The sequence below is a fragment of the Rattus norvegicus genome, chromosome 10 (genome assembly GCF_021556685.1).
Source record: "Rattus norvegicus strain SHRSP/BbbUtx chromosome 10, alternate assembly SHRSP_T2T, whole genome shotgun sequence".
NCBI lineage: Eukaryota > Metazoa > Chordata > Mammalia > Rodentia > Muridae > Rattus > Rattus norvegicus.
In genome coordinates this window covers 81,405,810-81,426,502 of record NC_141543.1, presented here as the reverse complement: position 1 = coordinate 81,426,502, position 20,693 = coordinate 81,405,810, and the positions used below count along the sequence as shown (strand labels likewise).

The window sequence follows — 20,693 nt, the reverse complement described above, 5'->3', positions numbered from 1 at the left end:
GGGTAGGATTGTTGGAAGTTGGGAGGATCAAATCTTGACCTCATTGGATAGATCTGACTTGAGGATTTGAAAGTCATAGCCAAGAAGGACATACCACAAGGCAATGCGTGCTTTTACTACTGAGGGGACAGTGCTAAACCTTAGAAATAGGCAGGAAGTAAACAAAATTTTCAAGACCATTTCAGACAGTAATTAATATCATGAAGAGAGTAACCAATGTCATAGGAAGTAGAATCAGACAAAGGAAGCCAGCCTTTTTGAGGCTTTTAGATTTAATGATTATTGAGTAACTGTTCTATGCCCAGCATTTGTATTAAATATTGAAATGTTTCCTTGGTTAATACTGAGTCATATTCCCTTGGTGGGATGTGGGATAGACTCTGTCCTTAAAGCTTGGAGAGGATGGCCGTGCCTTGCCAAAGATGAGTCTGCACATGGCCACACTAGCGTTTGAACCAAGTTTTATCTTGAAATTAAATATGTTACCCTTCCTACCGTAGGCAGCCTCTTTTAAGATTTCCCTGTAGAACAAGCCTGCAAGTCACATTTCTCTGAGCCTCTCCTAACCCCAGCCCAAACTGCCAGGTAGCATCCCATTAAGACTCTTCTAATCCCAGCCCCAAACCATCAAGTAGCATCCTACTGAGACTGTCATAAACTTGAAAAAAAAGCTCTAAACAGCACACCTCTGAGCCTGTTCTAGCCCTAACCCCAGAGTCCAAGTCCATTGTCTCTCACTTTTTTCCCAGATACTCCCTGGGATCAATATCAGGGCACCAGGTAGCCCAAAAGCAGGACATGACAGAGATAAGCAGATAATATTTGCCAGAGGTAACCTGATAATATTTGCTAAGCTTTATTGCATGTCCAGAACCTTCTTAGGTGCCACACTAACATTATCTCAGAGTTTTCAAAAGGAACTGTTGAAGCTGGATTTGTTTTTCCTACCAGAAAGCTGCAATTTCAAATCATTTAAGATGACTTTGAAACCTGAGCCAGGATTCCAAAGGAAGACACACACACACACACACACACACACACACACACACACACACACACATTAAAAGACAAATCCCAAATGGGTTAAGTGGAGACTGGTAATACTGCAAAATCTACAGAAGGCTTGGTGGCTTAGGTTATGAAAATATTGATTTCTTTACTTGCAAATAGAAAAAAACTTCTTCAGTCTTGAGCTTCATAGGAAGCCAATTGAATGACAAATTTAATCAAGAGGTGCCCTTGAATCCCAGATCTCAGTGGGATTTCTTAATTCTGGGAATGAAGAGAAGTCTGTGAATCCTTTTGTGGTTTATAGTTTAATGGTCACGGAAGACAGAGGTTTAAGACCAGTGGACACACTTCTACTTGGTATTACTGAATGAGGAAGACTGGGTCCAGAGCTGCAGATGGTTTCCAACATCAAGAACAAACTCCTTTTAGGGGTTGGAGTTATGATGAGTCAAGCTGCTTAGAGATGAGAAAATTTTGATTTCTCCTCCCAATTCTGAGTGACTTTAGAAAAATCAGTAAACTAGGAACCATTATTTCTAAGATCATGGGTGTTGATGGAAAAGACAACATCTTCCAGACTGTGTCTGAAGAAGTCAAGTGCCAGGTATTTTTACTCTTCCTGTGGCTTTTCCTCCTCATCCGTGCTCATCCTGAATCCAGCCCAAATCCCATGGAAACAGAACGGACCCGAGGAAGATGTGCGAGGGGAGGAGCCTCTTCGTGAACCTGATAGCTGTTCCAAAAGAACAAAGAGTAGAAAAGCTGCTCTTTGAATGTCATTTTCCATAATCAGGAATTAAAATATTATAGCACTGTCAAAAATAACTGGGGCCCTGCCAACCCGGGAGGCCAGAAGAAAGATCCCCGAGCACCTGACGTGGCCGTGACTCCACTACGATGGGTAATGAGTGACGGAGAGATGGGAAAAATGAAGTATGTGGTGGAAAGACAGAAGAGAAAGCTGAGGGGGCCATACACTGTGGAGAAAGGTGGAACTGGAGACTCCACAGTGAGGATCAGGTGGGTGTGAGGAGGCCACGGTAAGGTCCAGGTTCCAGGCTGCTGACAAGAGTCATGTCTGGGTCCATTGTCCTGCTACAGCTCGGGTCTGTGTTGATGTGGCCGAGGGATGTGCATGGTTTAGGCTGCCACCAGAGACTATGTAGATGTCGGAGGGCCAACTGCCATGGAGGGTTGGGGGACATGTTGATGTGAGTGACCTGTGCTGATATCTGTGACCATGGGGACATCGAGGCCCTTACTGCTGCCGGGGGCCATGTCTCAGTCCATGGTCCTATGGCAGCCAGGGTCTATGTTGATGTCCTAGGCTGGTATTACCACCAAAGGCCATACAGATGTCCCTGGTCTGGACTGGCTCCTGAGGCACTGTGCTGATCTGACCCTGCCCCTCACCCGACCCTAACGGTGGGGCCTGAGAGTACCCCTAGGTCATGAGCACAGGATAGCTGACCTCACCCTTAGTCTTCCATGGGGTGGCTTTGGTGAGGGAGAGATGCCTTTCCCCTCCCCTCAACCCTGGGTGCCTGAGGCAGGTGGAAGAGCTGGTCCTGTGATCATAAAAGCAGGCAAGCTGGCCCTGCCACATCTGAGGATGGACCCATGCACCTGAGGATGGACCCATGCACCTGATGATAGACCCATGCACCTGAGGATGGACCCATGCACCTGATGATAGACCCATGCACCTGAGGATGGACCCATGCACCTGAGGATAGACCCATGCACCTGAAGATGGACCCATGCACCCGAGGATGGACTCATGTACCCGAGGATGGACCCATGTACCTGATGATAGACCCATGCACCTGAGGCTGGGACCCATGCACCTGAGGATGGACCCATGTACCTGAGGATGGACCCATGCATCTGAGGATGGACCCATGCACCTGAGGATGGACCCGTGCACCTGAGGATGGACCCGTGCACCTGAGGCTGGACCCATACACCTGAGGATGGACTCATGCACCCGAGGATGGACCCATGTACCTGATGATAGACCCATGCACCTGAGGCTGGACCCATGCACCTAAGGATGGACCCATGTACCTGAGGATGGACCCATGCACCTGAGGATGGACCCATGTACCTGAGGATGGACCCGTGCACCTGAGGATGGACCCATGTACCTGAGGATGGACCCGTGCACCTGAGGATGGACCCATGCATCAGTATTCTTTGCAGCCAGTTGATGCATTGACATTGACATTGAGTAATTGGTGCAGTCAAAACAAAGTCCAGTGGGCTAGAGATGGTGAGGAAGGGGCTAAGTACAATTCTACTCTCAATGAGTTCAGTGTCTAACCCATGGATGGTGGTGGGGATAAAGGATTGGATCTAAGGACAAACAGAGCTGCTTGGGAAATGAAGGGATATTCATGCATTCAATGCATATCTATCCAAGTTTGTTGAGTGACAGGACACACCACCACGGGCCTACTTCCCGGAGGGACTCATATTTAGAAGGCAGGGAAGACGCTTCTGAACAGTTAGCTAGCATAAACTGTTGTAGGTTCTAGGACAGGAAAGAAAGGCTCAATTCAATACTCGTGGGAATGGTCAGAAAAGGTTTCTTTGTTAAAGAATGGAAAAGGCGGATGTAGGAGAGGGAGGTGGAGAAAGAGGAAGCAAAGGCTGTGGGAAGAAATGGAAGCTTAGGCGTGGCCCAGCAGACAGGGAGATGGAGCCCGGTGAAGAAGGTAGGGAGAGGTGTACCTGGAGGAAAGCAGGGAGATCTCACACAGAGGTAAAAACAGATCGAGCCTGGCTGCTGGAGTTGTTCATCACAGGGCTACAGAAGTCGGTGTCCACAGAGGCACAACTGGGAAGGAGTGGGTTGGCAAAGGAAAGCCATCCTGACAGGAAAGAGTAAAGAGGACGACACTTCAGAAGATACTGCGGATGGGTGGGAGGCTCACATTCAAATCCTGGGACCGGGAACAAGGAGAGGAAGAGTGGACAGTGTGTGCTTAGACTCCCTGTGTTGACTCATCCTATTCTGGTGCTGGATGACCTTGGGAAGGTTACTCATTTATATTGGATGTCACTCTAAAGTGTTGGTCCCAGAGACTGTGTGGCTTCCAGAGCCACAGCTAGCTCTGACCATCTAAAATTTTCAGGGGTGAGAAACAGAATCCTTGATGGGATCCACTCAGATAAAGTCGATTTCTATTTACATACACACACGTTTACCACTTCTGGTCTCTGCCTTCTGAAAACAGTGCCCCCAACACACAGACCCCACCCCACCCAAACCTACTTTTTTTCAATCTGGGACCATGAAAGTGCTTAGAGTCACCGAATCTGGAGTTAGATTTTTTCCCCCCTAACAAGGTGTCTGTGTGAAAATTTGTCTGCATTAATTACTTTAATCTGTGAAATCTGCTTCCATACTTACTATGGGATTAATCATGTAATGAGAGTACAATACATCTAATTTATGCTACTAGCCAAACAACACATTAGCATTCTTAAGCAAGCACAGGGGGAAAAAGCAGAACTCTGCAACAGTAAGGTAGCCTTCCCCATTCGTCCAGCCCTCACTTTGAATCAAATAGAATCCTTTAACCACACCACTCAGACACTCAAATATGGGCAGTGATACAGGCTCCAGAATCAGACAACAGTAGTTCAAAATGTAGCCAAGCCATTTGACAGTTCTAGCTTCCCAAATCTCACTTCATTTACAAAAATGAAATCTATGCTACTTCCCTTACCACAAGAATAAAAGGTTCCTAGTTGCAGCCATTAAACACATTTTGAAAAGTGGTATCTTGCTCGTTTTTTACCTAGCGTTCATGACTTACACGTACGAAAATGGTTAGCAAGGCTGGGGAGAGGGTTTGGTGTGTGTGCAAGCATTCGCCACTGCGAGTAAGAGGACTTGAGTTTGAATCTCCAGAACCATGTAAGGGGGGGGGGGTGGGTGGAGTGGGTGCAGTGCATGTATCTTCAATCCCAGCGATTCTGTAGTGAGGTAGGAGACAGAGACAGAAAACCTCCTGGAAGTTCCTGGACCAGCTGGCCTGACTTGTAAGACTTATAACTTATAACGTAAAAGGCTTATAACAACAACAAAATTCCAAGGTTGTCCTCTGACTGGTACACACACACACACACACACACACGCACACGCACACACACGCCCGCACACAGAGAGAGAAAGAGAGACAGAGACAGAGACAGACAGAGACAGAGACAGAGACAGACAGAGACAGACAGACAGAGGGACAGAAATGGAGGGACAGAGACAAAGAGACACACAGAGAGAAGCACAATGCATTCCTGCACTCATACATATACATACATGATACATAAACATGTGTTAAAATTGCTTAGGAAAAAATTCTTAAGATTGAAACTGTGTACGGTTTCCTAGTGTCTATCAATTTATTCACGTATTTAAATGTTATTGTATTTCATGTATGTTGAGTGTTTTGCCTTCCCCCATGTCCTGTAGGCCAGAAGGCAGTGACGTAGTCCCTGGAACTGGAGTTGCTTATGGCTGTGAACTGTGGTGAACTGTGGGTGCTGGAAATTAGACCCTGGTCCTCTGGAAGAGCAGCCAGGGCTCTTAGCCCCTGAGTCACTTCTCAATCCCAGCGCTGTTTAGATATCTAATCCTTATTATGTGTTTAGAATTATGTTTCTTTTCTGACCTCAACGTGGCTGTGCCTTCTCCCAGACTGTGGTAACCCTGACTGGGTTGTTGTTGATCACTTCCGGCAAAGACTGGGGTCGTGGAGTAAGTGACAGGGTGTAGAAGAAATGGTTACAGACATCATGACCCCCTGGAGGGCAGTGTCTGCAGGCGTAGCTGAGAGAGCGGGCACAGGTGGTATCATCAGCCACTGCACCCAGGGTACATTCCTTGCTACTCTTTTCCACCTTCTCCTTCAATCTGTCATATATGGAAATCAGGCCAAGGAAAACCAAAAGCCTAACCACCCTTTCAGACGAAGCAGGGATAAATGACATAAGGGGATCCTTGGTTCTGTCCAACTGCTCTTTCCTGACAGAAAGTCATCATCACTTTAGTTTGAACAGAACTTGATCTTCTCCCCTCTGTGGCCCCTCCCCCCCCCTTTTTAAAAGATTTATTTATTTTGTTTATATGAGTGCACTTGTAGCTGTCTCAGACACACCAGAAGAGGGCATCGGATCCCATTACAGATGGTTGGGAGCCACCATGTGGTTGCTGGGATTGAACTCAGGACCTCTGGAAGAACAGCCTATGATCTTAACTGCTGAGCCATCTCTCCAGCCGTCGACCTTCTCCTTAATGTTGCCCCATTGCACACCACAGCGAAGGCAAAATGAGTTGTTGTAGGGACTCTAAACATGGAACAGAGATCAGGCTGCTGAGGGAGCCAAGAGAGGTTTTCAACATCAGCTGTAAAGACTACTTGACTACCGGAGTGGAGAGATCGCACGCACCCCATGAAATAGCTAGTGAGCCTGCTAAACCAGTCCTATTTCAGGTGGGACCAACGTCATCATGAGAAACATCATCACAACACAAATGCCATGTTTTAGACTGCAGGATCTCGATGTTAACTCGCTCATGGAGGAGGACAAGTAGGGGGAGGTGGAGGAAGATTTCAGATCGATAAAACAAATGTTAGCCACTTGGAGCACAATATAATTGGTTTTGGCACTTATGCTAAAATATGTTAGACTAAACCATGAATCAGGCCAGGTCCTCCTGCCCTTCCTAGTCACCATTTCCGGGGGGGGGGGGGGGTTAACCCACTATACATACGAAGCTGAGTCCCAGTTAGCCACGGGGAGCAAAATTTACCAGCAGAGTAGTCCACCCTCTCAGGAGGCATCCTGCAGCCCAGAAGCATGGTTTACCTGAAGTTAGCCCTGTAAAAGGAAAAAGAAACCTTGGTTCAAATAAAGAAGCAACAAGGTGGTTTGGTTTCTTAATGTGGATTTACATTCCAAACATATTTCCTGCCAGAGCCCCAGGAAATCCCCTCTCTCTTTTCACCGTAAGGCTAGGCTCCTAGGAGATGGAGTTAGAAGCCAAAAGCTTGTGTGGTGGCGCCCTGTGGTCCCTCTTGGAAACAGGAGAGAAACAAAGGGCCCCGGGCTCCAGGGAGTCCCTGGCTCTCCAACACAGCCCATTCTCCTCCCAATTCCGAAGAATTAAAGGCCAGGGTGCACAAATAGGTTCAGGGACGACTGGAGTGGCGATAGACGAAATCTCAACGTTCCGAAGGTGTGTAACTTGAGAGGACTATGTCCTTGCATTAATTAACCTTAGCAATAACCCTCGAGGCTGTGTTAGCAACTATTCCCACACTGCCTAGTCTCCAAAGCGAGAGGAGCGGTCTTCAGCGAAGACGCTGGAGCTGGGCTCTAAGTTCCCAGGTCCGGGGTGCGGAGTCACACCACTCCACCCGGGCTCGCAGCCCACCTAGAGTCACGCGGAGCGGGAAGCGCCAGCAGCGCGCGGCAGGTGCGCCAAGTCCCCCGGGTCCCCGCCCTGCTCGCAGCCTAGCGCCTCTCGGCGGCCACCGAGCGCTGGAGCAGAGAGGAGGAGCCTCGGGCACGGAGCGGGTGGAGTCGGAGGGCGGTGGAGGCGGATTTCCTGGGAGGGTTCTCTGGAGCTACCATGGCGTTTGGGAAGAGTCACCGCGATCCCTACGCTACCTCTCTGGGTCACCTCATAGGTAAGGAGGCGCGGGGAGTAACATCCCGACTGGCTTGGGGAATTGTGGGAGTTTTGCCGGCTCCACTCCATTCCCGATTGTGGGGGGACCGAGTTGGGCCAAGTCGGAGGAAATGCTACCCACCCCCGCAGCTTTCCCACGCCACCTGCGGCCGCTGTCCACCTTGCTGTTTTTGGCTCACTCATACCAGAACCTCCCTGAAAAATGCAAACTGCTGGGCGAGTGGAGCCAAGCAGGTGACCTGCAGCACTGCGTGGAGTGTTGGGACCGCTGGGAGGAGAAAGTGGAAACTTCTTGACCCGGGGAAGGTTCTTCATAAAGTGCGTCCACTCTCAGCACTTTATTGTTATACCCATTTTACAGATTAGAAAGAGACTGCTCGGAAAAGCTAATTGGCGTGATCTCACCTCGAGAGGCAGGTTTCTCCAAACCAGTTTTCTCCAGCACACAGCTCAAACGATCCGAGTGGCCTTTGGCTTGAAGTGGGAGATTGAAAATGCACGCTGTTGTGCTGAGGAGAGGGAGAGGGGCCATTTGCAGTCACAGAGGCTCTTAGACCAAGCATCACCCTCCAACCCAGCCTGAATGGTCCTCCCTTCCTCCTCGCGTTTGTGCTCTGAATTACAGAGGTGGATGCAGAAGCCACTGACTACATACAGTTGGCTTTTTGCCACCTCAGCTCCCTTCTTTCTCCTGGCCTCTCCCTTGGGGACAGGGTGTGGCACCAGGGTGTATTAATGACAGGCAAACTGTCAGGAACTTGGTGGGGTGATGAAATCCTCAGAACCTGGGAGTTCTAAGGTTCAGTCTTAGAAAGTTTAGATTGAAAATAAGTTAACTATCTGCTGCCGGGATGGGGAACACCTTTGAACTTAAACCGGAGTTTCCACATCTTTAAAATACTGGAAGAGAGCTGCCCTCTAGGAAAGACACATTAACTGCCTATCTCCTTGCTGAATAAATCGTATTAGAGTGAATCTCGAGCAGAAATGGAACCTCACTGAATCCTCACAGGCAGAAGACACTCTAGCAGTATGTACGATTATCCTTTAGTTTTGAAAATGGTTAGAACCACCAGCTAGGTGCCTACGAGAAGGCATGGTCCCAGCCCCCAGGGAACTTAGTAAGACACCTTTAACATACTAAGAAAAAAGAAAACCACTTATTTTGCAAACAAAACTCACATAAAGGGAGAAACGAACCCAGGCATGGCCTTCAAGTGTGAATAGGCGTTCTCTAGGAATGAGGAGGTTGGGAGGAAGAAATATCTGGACGGACACAAGCAAGACGGCTCAGCTTCGTCCATTCAGAACCCCATTAGAGCCACACACTGTGGTTTGCACCGTGCTTGGTGATCTTTGTCAGAGAAGCCAATAAGCACACGGAGTGGTTCTCTTTTAGGAGACTCTTTTAGGGAGGTCCAATGACCTTTCACAGGCGTCTCCTAAGAATGTGGAAAAACACTGATATTTACACTACGATCAATAACCGTAGCAAAGTTTCGGTTATGAAGTAGGCAACAAAAATAATTTTATGGTTGGGGGGGTCACCATAACATAAGGAAGTGTACTAAAGGGTCAAGACATTAGGAGGGTTGAGACCCACTGTGTTAGAGGTTCCCTGACTCTGGTCCTGTGTTCTTAAAGAAGCCGTCTAGAGAAGGGAATGCCAAGGGTGTAAATCTGCCCAGTGTAAGTTTGATGCCAGAAGCCATCTTGCTCTGTAGTTGTTTTTCTTTTATTCTCACACCCCCCCCCCCAATACATAATTTAAAAATATAAATATTGGAATCAAATAACCTTGATTTGAATGCAGGTTCCCCATCACGCTTGATGTGTAACCTTGGTTAATTTCCTTACCCTCTCTGAATTTCTCCTTTCGTCATCCATATCCGTGGGTTAAACCAGAATAGACTTAGTGATGTGTAGTTCACCTTGCCCGTGACTGTCCAGTAAGCCACAGGTCTATAGTTCTGGCTTCTGAAAGACACCGGAGGCTGGAGATTTGTTGCAGGCTTTCTTAATAGCTCACTCGTTGCCGTTGCAACAGCAGCACTCTGGCCTTGGCTTCTGATCGATTCCTGGGTTACTGGGAATTGTTCAGGAGGGGAGAAAAGAAATCACTTTACCTCTCGGCAGCATAAACTTAATGGTACTTGTTCATGCACCCCAATCAGATTATTTCAAGGACATGAGATTTTTCTTTTCTTTTCCGTTGTGGCTCAAACTCAACACAAGCAGTTTTATCTTTACAGAAAAGGCCACCTTTGCTGGAGTTCAGACAGAAGACTGGGGCCAGTTCATGCATATCTGTGACATAATTAACACCACACAAGACGGGTAGGTTTGCAGTGGGATCCGTGCATTTGTGCCCGATGAGACCCATCAGAACTGCAGCTTGGTTTCCTTTGCGGAAGTTTTGGATGTTTTGGTTGAGAGAACACTTCACTGTCTTCTGAGCGCCTCCTGCTGTGTGAGGATGGCAGGCTAACCCTGGGGACAGCTTCCTCCTCCAGCATGCAGAGGACCCCCGAGAGATCATTAGAACTTGTCTCCTTTGCTTTTGCTCTACTAGTTTAAATTTTGTCTTTGTCTGGCTTAAATTCCTTGTTTTGAAAAACAAAAATTCTTTTAAAGAGAGGGATAAGTTGTTTCTTTCTTTAGAGCTTTCTCATGCTCCGATGGCCAGTGTTTTATGTAACAAAACCAGTATCCAGAGGCTGGTAGCTGAGTGGCTTCTAGTTAGTGGTTGGTGTCCAGGCGGGTGGTGACCAACCCTCTGGATTGTTCCAGAAACAACTGAGCGATCTTTTCTTTCCTTGTCAGGGGACAAGTGTTTATCTGTCATCCTGCCAGCTCACCCAAGTTCGTACTGTACTCTTACAAGATGTGCTGTGTATTGATGTGTTATCTAGACTTGAAGTCACTCAATTAAAAAAGAAAAGAAAAGAAAAACAAAGTCATTAAGAGGCACTGCTACTTTGAATTTAGTCGACTGTAGGTTATGATAAAAGGCGAAACTTGTATACTTTTCCTCAACACTCTTAAGGGATAGTTGGTAGGACAAGATTTTTGTCTAGTGGGTGCTGATGAAGAAGAATGGTAAAACAATTATTAGTTATATATTAACGGCAAGTGCCTGTGGTTGACCCCTCTAAGAGTTTACAGATTTCCTTTTTAAAATGTGTCTCTTTGTGGTATGCAGGAGTGCATGTGCGCTCACGTGTGTCTGAGCACACTTTAGTGTGGAGGCCAGAGGCCGATACCAATTGCAGGTATCTTCCTCAGTTTCTCTCCTCTTTATCTATCAAGCCGGGGTTTCTCAATTGAACCCAGCACGGTGTAGTAAGGCTAGTTAACTAGCTAGCCTACCCCAAGGGTACATCTCTACCAAGCATCTTCTAACCAAGCATTAGAATGACAGACGGGTTGTAACCGATCTGCCATGACTTTACCTGGGCCTGGGGATGCAGGGCCTCAAACTTGCATAGTATCTCTCCAGCCCTGCATATATAATAATAACAACAACAATAACAGCAATAACTATATATATATATACATATATATGCATGCATGCACACATATATATAATGTTTATATACTCTGTGGCATTTAGATTTTCTGTCAACCTGTTTCATTACAATTATCAGTTTCTTCACTGATCTTGTAAAAGGAACATCTAATGAAGTGAATTTTGATTCCCAGCCTGCAGATCTTGCTAGCATCAAGTTGGAGCATATTAGAATTAGCCAACTGCAGTCTTTCCTATATCTCCTTACCTATGGGTGATGCCCAGGAAAGGCTAAGAATCTTGTTGCTCTGGGTTACATTTCCTGTAACCGGATTCTGTGCCTTGATAGAAGCTGTCATGTACACATTTCGTGACCAGCATTTATATAATCCTCTTACATACATATCCTAGCAGTGTCTCACCAAGGGGCAGGCGATGTGATCTACCTATTTTGCAAGGAAACTTAGAGGCGGTATGCTCAGTGGCCCAGCTCCCGCGGAATCGCGATCAAATCGCCCTTACTGTTAAGCCATTCCTAGCTCCGTGTTGCACACTGCTTACATAGACAGTGCCTCTCTATCCAAATTGTTGATTTCGGTGTATTTATTGCCGTAGGCCAAAAGATGCAGTAAAAGCTTTGAAGAAAAGGATCTCCAAAAACTACAACCACAAAGAAATCCAACTTTCCTTATCAGTAAGTACTTTGAATGGCATAAATAATATTGTGGGGCTTCTCCCCTACAATTAACATTTTTAGAGTTAAAAAAAAATACACTCATAGCCTGAGAGATGATGGCCAGGTACTAGTGCTTTCTGGACTGTGTGACTTAAGATTCCTCACCTGTTGAGAACTACAGAAGGGAGTTCAGTTAACTACAGCGCCATCTAATTTTGTGGAAAGAAATCATTGCTACAGAATCGGTTTGTCCTGGTCAAGGTCTTCGCGTTTGTGGTTAAAAACCAGTAGGTGAGAAACGGGTCCAAAAGTATGTGTTTGTATTTGTGGACCATGTTTGAAGAAGAAAATGGAAACTGAGAGATGCCTCCCTTCCTTTATACCTTCCTTCAGCCCCTTTGAGGGATCCTGAGACACTGGCAGCCCCTTAAGTTTCAACCAGCTCTTTCGATTGATGTAATTTGGAGACATTTTCTGTCACTTTATGTAGTTCTCCTGTGCTCAGTTACTTTTGTGGTACGGATGTGAGCTTTTATGGAAATATCTCCATTTCCCCCAGTTGGGACCGCCTGACCTCTTGAGTCACCTTGGTGAGTTGCCCTTTGGACATTTGGAAATGAGCTGGGTGACCTTCTCATTTCTTCTGGAAGTGAGACCTCCCATAGGTACGGCCATTATCTTTAGAGTATTGGCAGTGTGTGTCAGAAGGCTATGAGGCAGACGTGAGTTTAGTTACCACTTTCTAGATTTACCTGGAAAATAGTAGATCACATTGTGTGTACTTGGAGACTGACTGAATAAAAAGTTAGTTAAATAGTCTCCATTCCACAAATGCAGAAGAAACCCTTCAGTTGGGTATTTTTTTCCTTCCTGGTTGTTGGGCTGTTGTCTGTCTCTAACTCATAGCAACCTGCTCATGAAGACCACAGAATGATGGGAACTACTGGGGAAGGAGTAATATGTTTCTGTGGAAATATCAAGGTATCAGGACCAGGGTAGAAATACCTGGAATGGTAGCTGACTGGTGATGGTGCATGCCTTTAATCCCGGTGTTTGGGAATGCAGAAGCAGCCGGATCTCTGTGAGTTCAAGGCCAGCCTGGTCCACAGAGTGAGTTCCAGGACAGCCAGGGCTACACAGTGAAATCCCGTCTTGGAAAACCAAAAATAAACAAAGAAACAAAAATCCCCAGATGCTAGTAAGTTGCTGCTGCTCTTACCACCAGGAGATGGTTGTCTTATCAGTTCCGCTTCACAGATAATGAAACAAAGGGTGTTCAGTAACTATGCTAAGATTAACGTGCTGTTCGTAGCATGTGCAGGAATTTAAACCCAGTCCTAAGATTCTAAATTCCATACCCTTTCTTTCAACTACTTTTCTTCTGAGAATGAATCAAGGCTCTCATTTGCTGTGGTATTGAATTCTGCCTCTCTGCCAGGGGTGTCTGGATGCCCACTTCCCTCTGTTGTGTCCGGTGTCTCTGTTTGCCAGGTCAAGGAGGGTGAAGAGCAGCCTGGGACAGACAGGTTCCTCAGGTAGCCTGGGTCCCAGGTCCCACAACAGCTGCAGTGACAGTGGTGGCAGCTGTGGCTGCATCAGCTGCTGCTGCTCTGACGTGAGTCTCTGCAGGCAGTGAGAGCCTGGCTAGCCACAGGGATCCAAGATCCAACCACGAGTGCTTTCGGAGAGGGAGCTCTTCCCCAAATGTTACAGTGAAGACAGCCACTGTCAGAAAACCCTGTGTGCTTTATCCCATGGGGATAGGACTGACTATATAAAACTTGGGGGAGTGGGTGGGATTTGGTGGTAAATGTTTTCTTTTGGCTGAGTTTGGGATTTGCTGGGGAAGGACTTCAGGTACTGCATTCAGAGACTACCCTGGGTCTTCTCAGTTGGTGGTCTTTGTTATGTGTTCCAGAGCAGGCCTTGAGGCTGTGAAGGAGCAGTTCCACCCCACCATCTCAGATCTCTGAGATTCCCAGGATTTGAGCCTCACCTCTCCAGTTCTTATGCCTGTCTGTAAGGCTCACTTGCCCTACAATTTGTGTCTTCTGTACCTTCCCGGAAGCGTAGTACAGAGTCAGAAACGTTAGTGGATCCAGTATGGATCGAATCGGCTTAAGTTCCCACCCCCTTTCTTCCCAAACTTCATCCCATTTCTCTTGGCATCCAGGAAGACTCCGGGTCTGACGGAAGGTATTTTTCAGACCTAGAGTGGAAAGGAATGTAGACAGCACAAAAATGGAGTGGATCTAGACTACCTCAAGAGTGCAGAAATTTAAGAGAACTGGGCGAGAAGGATCCGTGAGAGCGACGGATGTGTTGTTCCCCCTCCCCACTTCTCTATTTCCACCTGGGTATCTCACACTTGTTTACCGTCTTGAATGTTGTATGTAGCCTCCTCCTTGTTTCAGTGGTTCTGTATCTCCAAGTCCATCATGTCCTCCACCTTCACTTGGACAGGGCCCTCTCAGAGGAAGAGGGTGGGTTCTGTAGAATGTCGTCCGGTGGGTTTTTCTTTGGGCTTCCAGTCTCCCCTTATGTCAGTCTAGCCTGTCAAGCTTCTGCCAACGGCGGCTCTTTGATTGCATGTTCACCTCCTGACTACATCTGTTCTGTGCTGTGATTCTCCTATCAGCATACAAAAGCCAGAGAGACGTTTCAAAGCCCGTGCTTACATAACAGTGAGAGTCAACGGTGAGGGGTCAGAATTCCACTGCAGTTAGCAACCAGGATCATTAAGGTCAAGGGAAATACCTGCTCTTTCTTGCCTTCTCTTTCTTTTCCTTCATTTATCTTTTTTTCTCATTTTTTTTTATTAACGAGTATTTCTTATTTACATTTCGAATGTTATTCCCTTTCCCGGTTTCCGGGCCAACATCCCCCTAGCCCCTCCCCCTCCCCTTCCTTATGGGTGTTCCCCTCCCAACCCTCCCCCCATTGCCGCCCTCCCCACAACAGTCTAGTTCACTAGGGGTTCAGTCTTAGCAGGACCCAGGGCTACCCTTCCACTGGTGATCTTACTAGGATATTTATTGCTACCCTATGAGGTCAGAGTCCAGGGTCAGTCCATGCATAGTCTTTGGGTAGTGGCTTAGTGCCTTCCTTCATTTATCTTAAAATTTTAGTTTTTATTTGTGTGTAGGCGTCTGTGGTCTGTGCAGATGCAGGCTACCTGTGTGCATGCACTCAGAAGCCATTAGAGGGTGTCCAATCCCGGGAGCTACGTACTGGGATCTGAACTTGGGTCCTCGGGGGGGGGGGGGGGGGGGGGGGGGAAGCAGCAGGTGGTCTTAAGCACTGAGCCTTCTCTCCAGACTCTCCTAATTAGTCTTTAAAGTTGGCATGCAGAGCAAAGGGTTTCCTTGTGTCATTTTAATATGTATGTATGCATCATTAATCGCTATTTTTATTCATCACTCTCCAGCCCCTCCCCCATCATTCCCCTCCCCCATCATTCCCCTCCCCATCATTCCCCTCCCCATCATTCCCCTCCCCCATCATTCCCCTCCCCATCATTCCTCTCCCCCATCATTCCCCTCCCCATCATTCCCCTCCCCCATCATTCCCCTCTTACTGGACCCTTTCTACACCAAATAGCCCTCATGTATTCCATTGTCCCCCCCCCGTTTCCTCTTATTCCATTCCTATGATTATATATGTAATATATATTATATATATATATATATTTGTGTGTGTGTCTGTGTGTGTGTGTGTATGTGTATGTGTATGTGTTTATGTACCATGAACATAGAAAAGGGGCCATGAGAGAGGAAGAAATTTGTCTTGAGCTTTCCCAAATGGGCTTTACCTCTTGATAGCTGCATGTAGATCTCCCTTGTTGTACACGTGATGGCCTGTGTGCCTCCCCTCAGCTTACTCATTGTCTGTCAGAGTTACACTCAAGGCCTCTGCCCTGCATGTATTCTCTTAGGCTACACTGAATTATGAGAGGAATTAGTCACAGAAGGAATTGCCCAATGTCTGTCAAAGGCAATTATAAGTTTACCAATAAACTATTTAAAAAGTCGTCTCCTGGGTGACATTTTCATCTTATTTCTGTGAAGTGATAAGAGCCCAAATCAATTATGAGTGTTTCTAATCTTCTCTGTCATTTAGAGTTCTCCATGGACTTGTCAGCCTTCGTTAGGTCTTTGACATAATCTGATTGTACGATGATTTTTTTTTCCCCCACTAACAACCAGAGACGTAGTTTTATAAAGGAGCCAGTAGCTCCTTGTGTTTTTCGTTTGCCATGCGGTTGGATAGAATTCAGGCTCTTGTGCATTCCAGACAAGGGCCCTGCCACTGAGATACACAGCCAGCCCAAGAAGTCAATAGTCCCGATTTGCCTTGTAGTCTGTGGCTACCGAGCTTTATTGCTCGAGGCTGGAAAGCCCTCTCTTGAATGACTCAGTTGTGACTAACGTCAGCAAATACCACTGTCATTGTCAAATGAAAAGTGGTTGAACAAGTTCCCGAGAATCAATGGAATGCAATAGCCCTTTATGGAACACGCACCAGTAAAGAATTATAGGGATTTCAGGTGATCTATAAAGGTGAGTGTCCGTCCAGTAGCTTATCACACGAGAAAGAATGAGAAGGCAGCTTTCTTCCACAAGGGGTTTGTATGATAGAATAGTCCTGCCTTGGTGTGGTCACAGTTGGTGGTCCAGAAACAGCGCTGATGGACCTGAAATCTAGTATTGCCACTCTTCCTGGATTAGTTACCTATAGTGAGAAGCAAAACTGCCCTGGTTTTTCTTCTAACCATCTGTGAAGAATTTTTATTTCTATTGATAAGCACATACTCCTGTGCTAGAACATTCTCCTTCGATACAGATGACCAGTTGTGTTGGTTACCGTCTGCAGAGGTCCTGCTTTTGTGTCTCCCTCTCAGAGGACATGACATTTCATTGTATTCTTACAGCAAGCTCCTAGAAAGAGATACGGTGGTCCGTTATGCAGACAGCGTTGCCACGAGTTCACATAAGCGATTTGCTCAGCTAAGCACAAAAATAGACGGGCAAACCTTTGAGTCGCCCACTTACGCGCTGCTTGGTTCCTTGATTCCTTCAGTTCTCCCACTTGAGATCACAGATTCCTACTTACCCTGGATCCAAAGATAGGTTATCTGAGCACATGGGCTCCAGAACAAGATAGCAAAATACGTTAGGCCGCTCACATGAGTTTGTCCATTTACCACAGTACGTTTTAGAATCCAAGCGAGCTGGGGGTTGTGGGGGAGGCTGGAGACATAATGGAGGAGGCGATACAGAAATAATGAGCTCTGACAGTCCTGATTCCAGCGGGAAAGCACAAAAGGGCATGCTTGCTGCTCTCCAGATGTTAGCAGTCTCAGAACTGTATGCTGACTCTGATTTTTGTGCATATACCTTTCAGGAATATTACTCATTACTGTAACGTCTTAGTATGCCAAACATAAAATTGGTTTGGGCTCTATAAAGCAAGGAATTCATCATTTACTTAACTCCAAACAAAAGGGAGAATTGGAAGCTTAGGTATCTTATCCAAGACCGCACAAGCCGTTGGATAAGTATTTCCATATACTTGCATTGAATAGAGCAGTAGTTCTCAACCTGTGGGTTGAGACCCCTCTTGGGGTCACAACCCTTTCTTAGGGGTCGCCTAAGACCATTGGAAAACACAAACATTTACATTACGATTCATGAACGGTAGCAAAATGACAGTTATGATGTAGCAACGATGATAATTTTATGATGGGGGTTGGGTCACCACAGCACGGAGGAACTGTATTAAAGGGTCTTTAGGAGGGTTGAGCACCACTGGAATAGAGGCACTCGTCTGTAGCATCCCACCCTTGTCTGTAGCATCCCACCCATTCAAACCTCACTTTAATAGTCGGTCAAGATCAGCATCGTCTCTAATGCGCCTTGCCACTCTGTCCAGCCAGCTTACGTCATCACTACCCAGTAATCTTATTTCCGTAGGACTTCCGCTTCTACCTCCTTCAAAGATTTTCCCAGGGTTCCTCATGTACTCAGCTTCAGCATTTTCTGGTGGCTTCTATGGTCTCCTTGCTTTAAAAGTATCCCTTTGTGTACCCACTGTTACTTTTTGTATTGTATGAAAATGACACTCAACAAAACGCATGGGGGGCGGGTCAGGTGTGGGAGCTTTTCTGAGGCAATGACGGCTCTGCTGGTTACGGCATAGTTGCTTTGTCCCCTCAAACTCAAAGTGGCATGGAGATTTAATTTTACCTTTAGGTCGGTTTTCAGAAGTTGGCTTTTGGCATGCAGTTTTTCCATTCCAGTTCATTCTTCTTAGCCTGAGTTATAACCGTGTTGTTTTATTCAAAGTGATGAATGGCCCCACTAATCCGTGAACACATTACAGTTGTTCTGTCCATAATAGTAACTCTTAATACTCTTCCTTTTGGAAACTTCCTTTGACTTTACCAATATTATCTTCCGTCTGTCCTTCCTTCCTTCCTTCCTTCTTTCCTTCCTTCCTTCCTTCTTTCCTTCCTTCCTTTTTCCTTCCCTTTCCTTTCTTCCTTCTTACCATCATCCTTCCCTCCTCCCTCTCTCTCTCTCTCTCTCTCTCTCCTCTCTCTCTCTCCTCTCTCTCTCTCCTCTCTCTCTCTCTCTCTCTCTCTCTCTCTCTCTCTCTCTCTCTCTCTCTCTCTCCTTTTCTTTTTTTCTGCTGTTTTTCCACTGACTTCCAACCCAGTGTCCCAGGTCTTTGCACCTCCTTGGTGGCCTTGACGATGCTCTGGTGGCCCTTCACTCTCCGTCTGCTAAACATATTTGAATGTTTACTTTTCCTTTCGAACCTAAAAATACCTAAATGTTGTCCCACCCACTTTTACCCCTAGGGTTCTCAGTCATATATATCACCCCACCCTACCCCACGTTTTCATGAAAGGTCCCCTCAGCCCCATGCAGAGAGAAGGTCTTTTAGCTTCCAGTCTCTTTGCTTCAGGAAATACACAGTCGACATTCTCCCCTCCTCATGCTCACACCATCCAAGGCTCACTCTTTTCTGTCTTGGATCTGCACTGGTGAGAGCCTTCCGGACTAACAAGTTTCCTCTGTAGAGTGCTGCTGGTACCTGCCCAGAATGTAGCTTTTTATATGTAGGACATTGACTAACCAATTCTCTTCCGGAACTCCTGGGTAATGAATGTCTAGATGTTATCCTTCCAGACAGATTTCTGGACAGTCTAGATAATCCCTCATGAACTTTATCTGCAGAACCCAGTGTTCTCAATTTGCCTACATCAAGATGCCACCCCCAGAGGCAAAGCAGAGTGTGCACTGAACCTCCCATTGTTCATCGACTTCACCATCTTTACTTATTCATTTGTTTTGCATATGATTTACACCAGTCTTCTTTCCAGGAATCTCTATAATGTCTACTCAAGGCAGCTTATGAAGAAGGTTCTTTGCGGTTTGCGGTTTCCGACAGTCATGGGCAGGTGGCCTGTGGCAGAGTGAAATCACTCACCTCAAGGTTGGGAAGTTAAAAAAAAGAGAGAGAAAGAAAGAAAAGAGGAAAAAAAAAGTCATGGTTTTAGAATCCCCTTTGAGGGCGTCTCTGCCACAACTGGGAACCACAGCTAGGCACCATTTTTAAAGCTTTTACTACCTGCAAATACCAACAAGCCGCAGACACAGGGGTCTGTGGTGGCCTTCCAAATGCAAACCAAAGCAGCATTTATCTACCTAGCGTACATCTGCAAATTCCTTTCTACTTTCCTTGGTCATTTTTCAATGCCCAGCTCAGCCCCAGCCTTTTCTATAACTCTCGCACAATCACCCGACTTTAAATAATCACACTTGCCTATAAAGATCTATTGCTAGACTGATAGCGATTTATTATCCAAAGCAGGACGTTAATGGTAAAAGGGCGTGGCGCTGTGAACAATGGCAGGGCAGCAGAAGGGACCAGGCTGACCCTAGATAACCTGCAGCCAATGTTACATATTCCAGCGCGTGTGTTTTGATCAACTCAGTTTAGCGCTTGTTGTTCACTACCGTGTGCTGTCGAGTGCCCTGTGTGTATCTCGCCTCTCCATCAGTTGGAGCGTCTGGCCAGTTACCTGATGTTCCCTCTTCCTTGCAATATTGGAGCGTAACGTCCTGCCCTAAAGTTTAGTATTACAGGGAGCAAATCGTGTTCGTCAGTTAGAATGCTAGCAGAAGCTTTCTTCCGTACCATTTGTTTGGTTTTAAAAGTCAGAAGGATTATGCCAGAGAACTGTCACCCCTGACTTTGCTCTTTAATTTAGCTCATTGACATGTGCATGCAGAACTGTGGGCCGAGTTTCCAATCTCTGATTGTGAAGAAGGAGTTCGTTAAAGATACTCTAGTTAAGCTGCTGAACCCCAGATACACCTTACCGTTGGAGACTCAGAACAGAATCTTGAGTTTCATTAAGGTAAGTCCATAGACTTATGTCAAGGGTGGGTAATTTCTAAGTATAGAGAGATAGTGGTGTGATTCTGGTTGTTGTAATGACCCTTTATTTACCTAGGGTTGATGCATAAAGCTCTTCTCTTCTCTCCTCTCCTCTCCTCTCCTGTCCTCTCCTGTCCTCTCCTCTCCTCTCCTGTCCTCTCCTCTCCTCCCCTCCCTCCCCTCCCCTCCCCTCCCTTCTCCTCCCTCCCCTCCCCTCCCCTCCCTTCTCCTCCCTCCCCTCCCCTCCCCCCTCCCCTCTTCTCTTCTCTTCTTTTCTCTGACATGGTCTCTCCTGTCCCCGCTGACCTCTAACTCTCTAAGAAACCAAGGATGTTGTTGAACTTCTGATA

The 20,693-nt window shown here is 46.6% G+C and overlaps 1 protein-coding gene and 1 long non-coding RNA gene across 5 annotated transcripts in view; one reads left to right on the top strand and one right to left on the bottom strand.

The window, feature by feature from the left end:
* Positions 1–1,136: 1,136 nt before the first annotated feature.
* Tom1l3 (target of myb1 like 3 membrane trafficking protein) lies at positions 1,137–7,539 on the bottom strand. The gene is given in 4 exon segments (NR_144450.1): positions 1,137–1,744; positions 3,745–3,884; positions 6,830–6,897; positions 7,454–7,539. It is a non-coding gene; the product is annotated as a target of myb1 like 3 membrane trafficking protein (long non-coding RNA).
* Positions 7,540–7,629: 90 nt separating this feature from the next.
* The window catches only part of Tom1l1 (target of myb1 like 1 membrane trafficking protein), a 43,394-nt gene continuing 30,330 nt past the window's right edge, over positions 7,630–20,693 (top strand). Inside the window, exons 1-4 of one of the 4 annotated variants that reach the window (XM_087570705.1) lie at positions 7,630–7,709; positions 9,964–10,048; positions 11,835–11,913; positions 20,195–20,323. In XM_087570705.1, the coding sequence (XP_087426831.1) occupies positions 7,652–7,709; positions 9,964–10,048; positions 11,835–11,913; positions 20,195–20,323 (351 nt within the window). In that variant the 5' untranslated portion in view covers positions 7,630–7,651. 4 annotated transcript variants of the gene reach the window in all.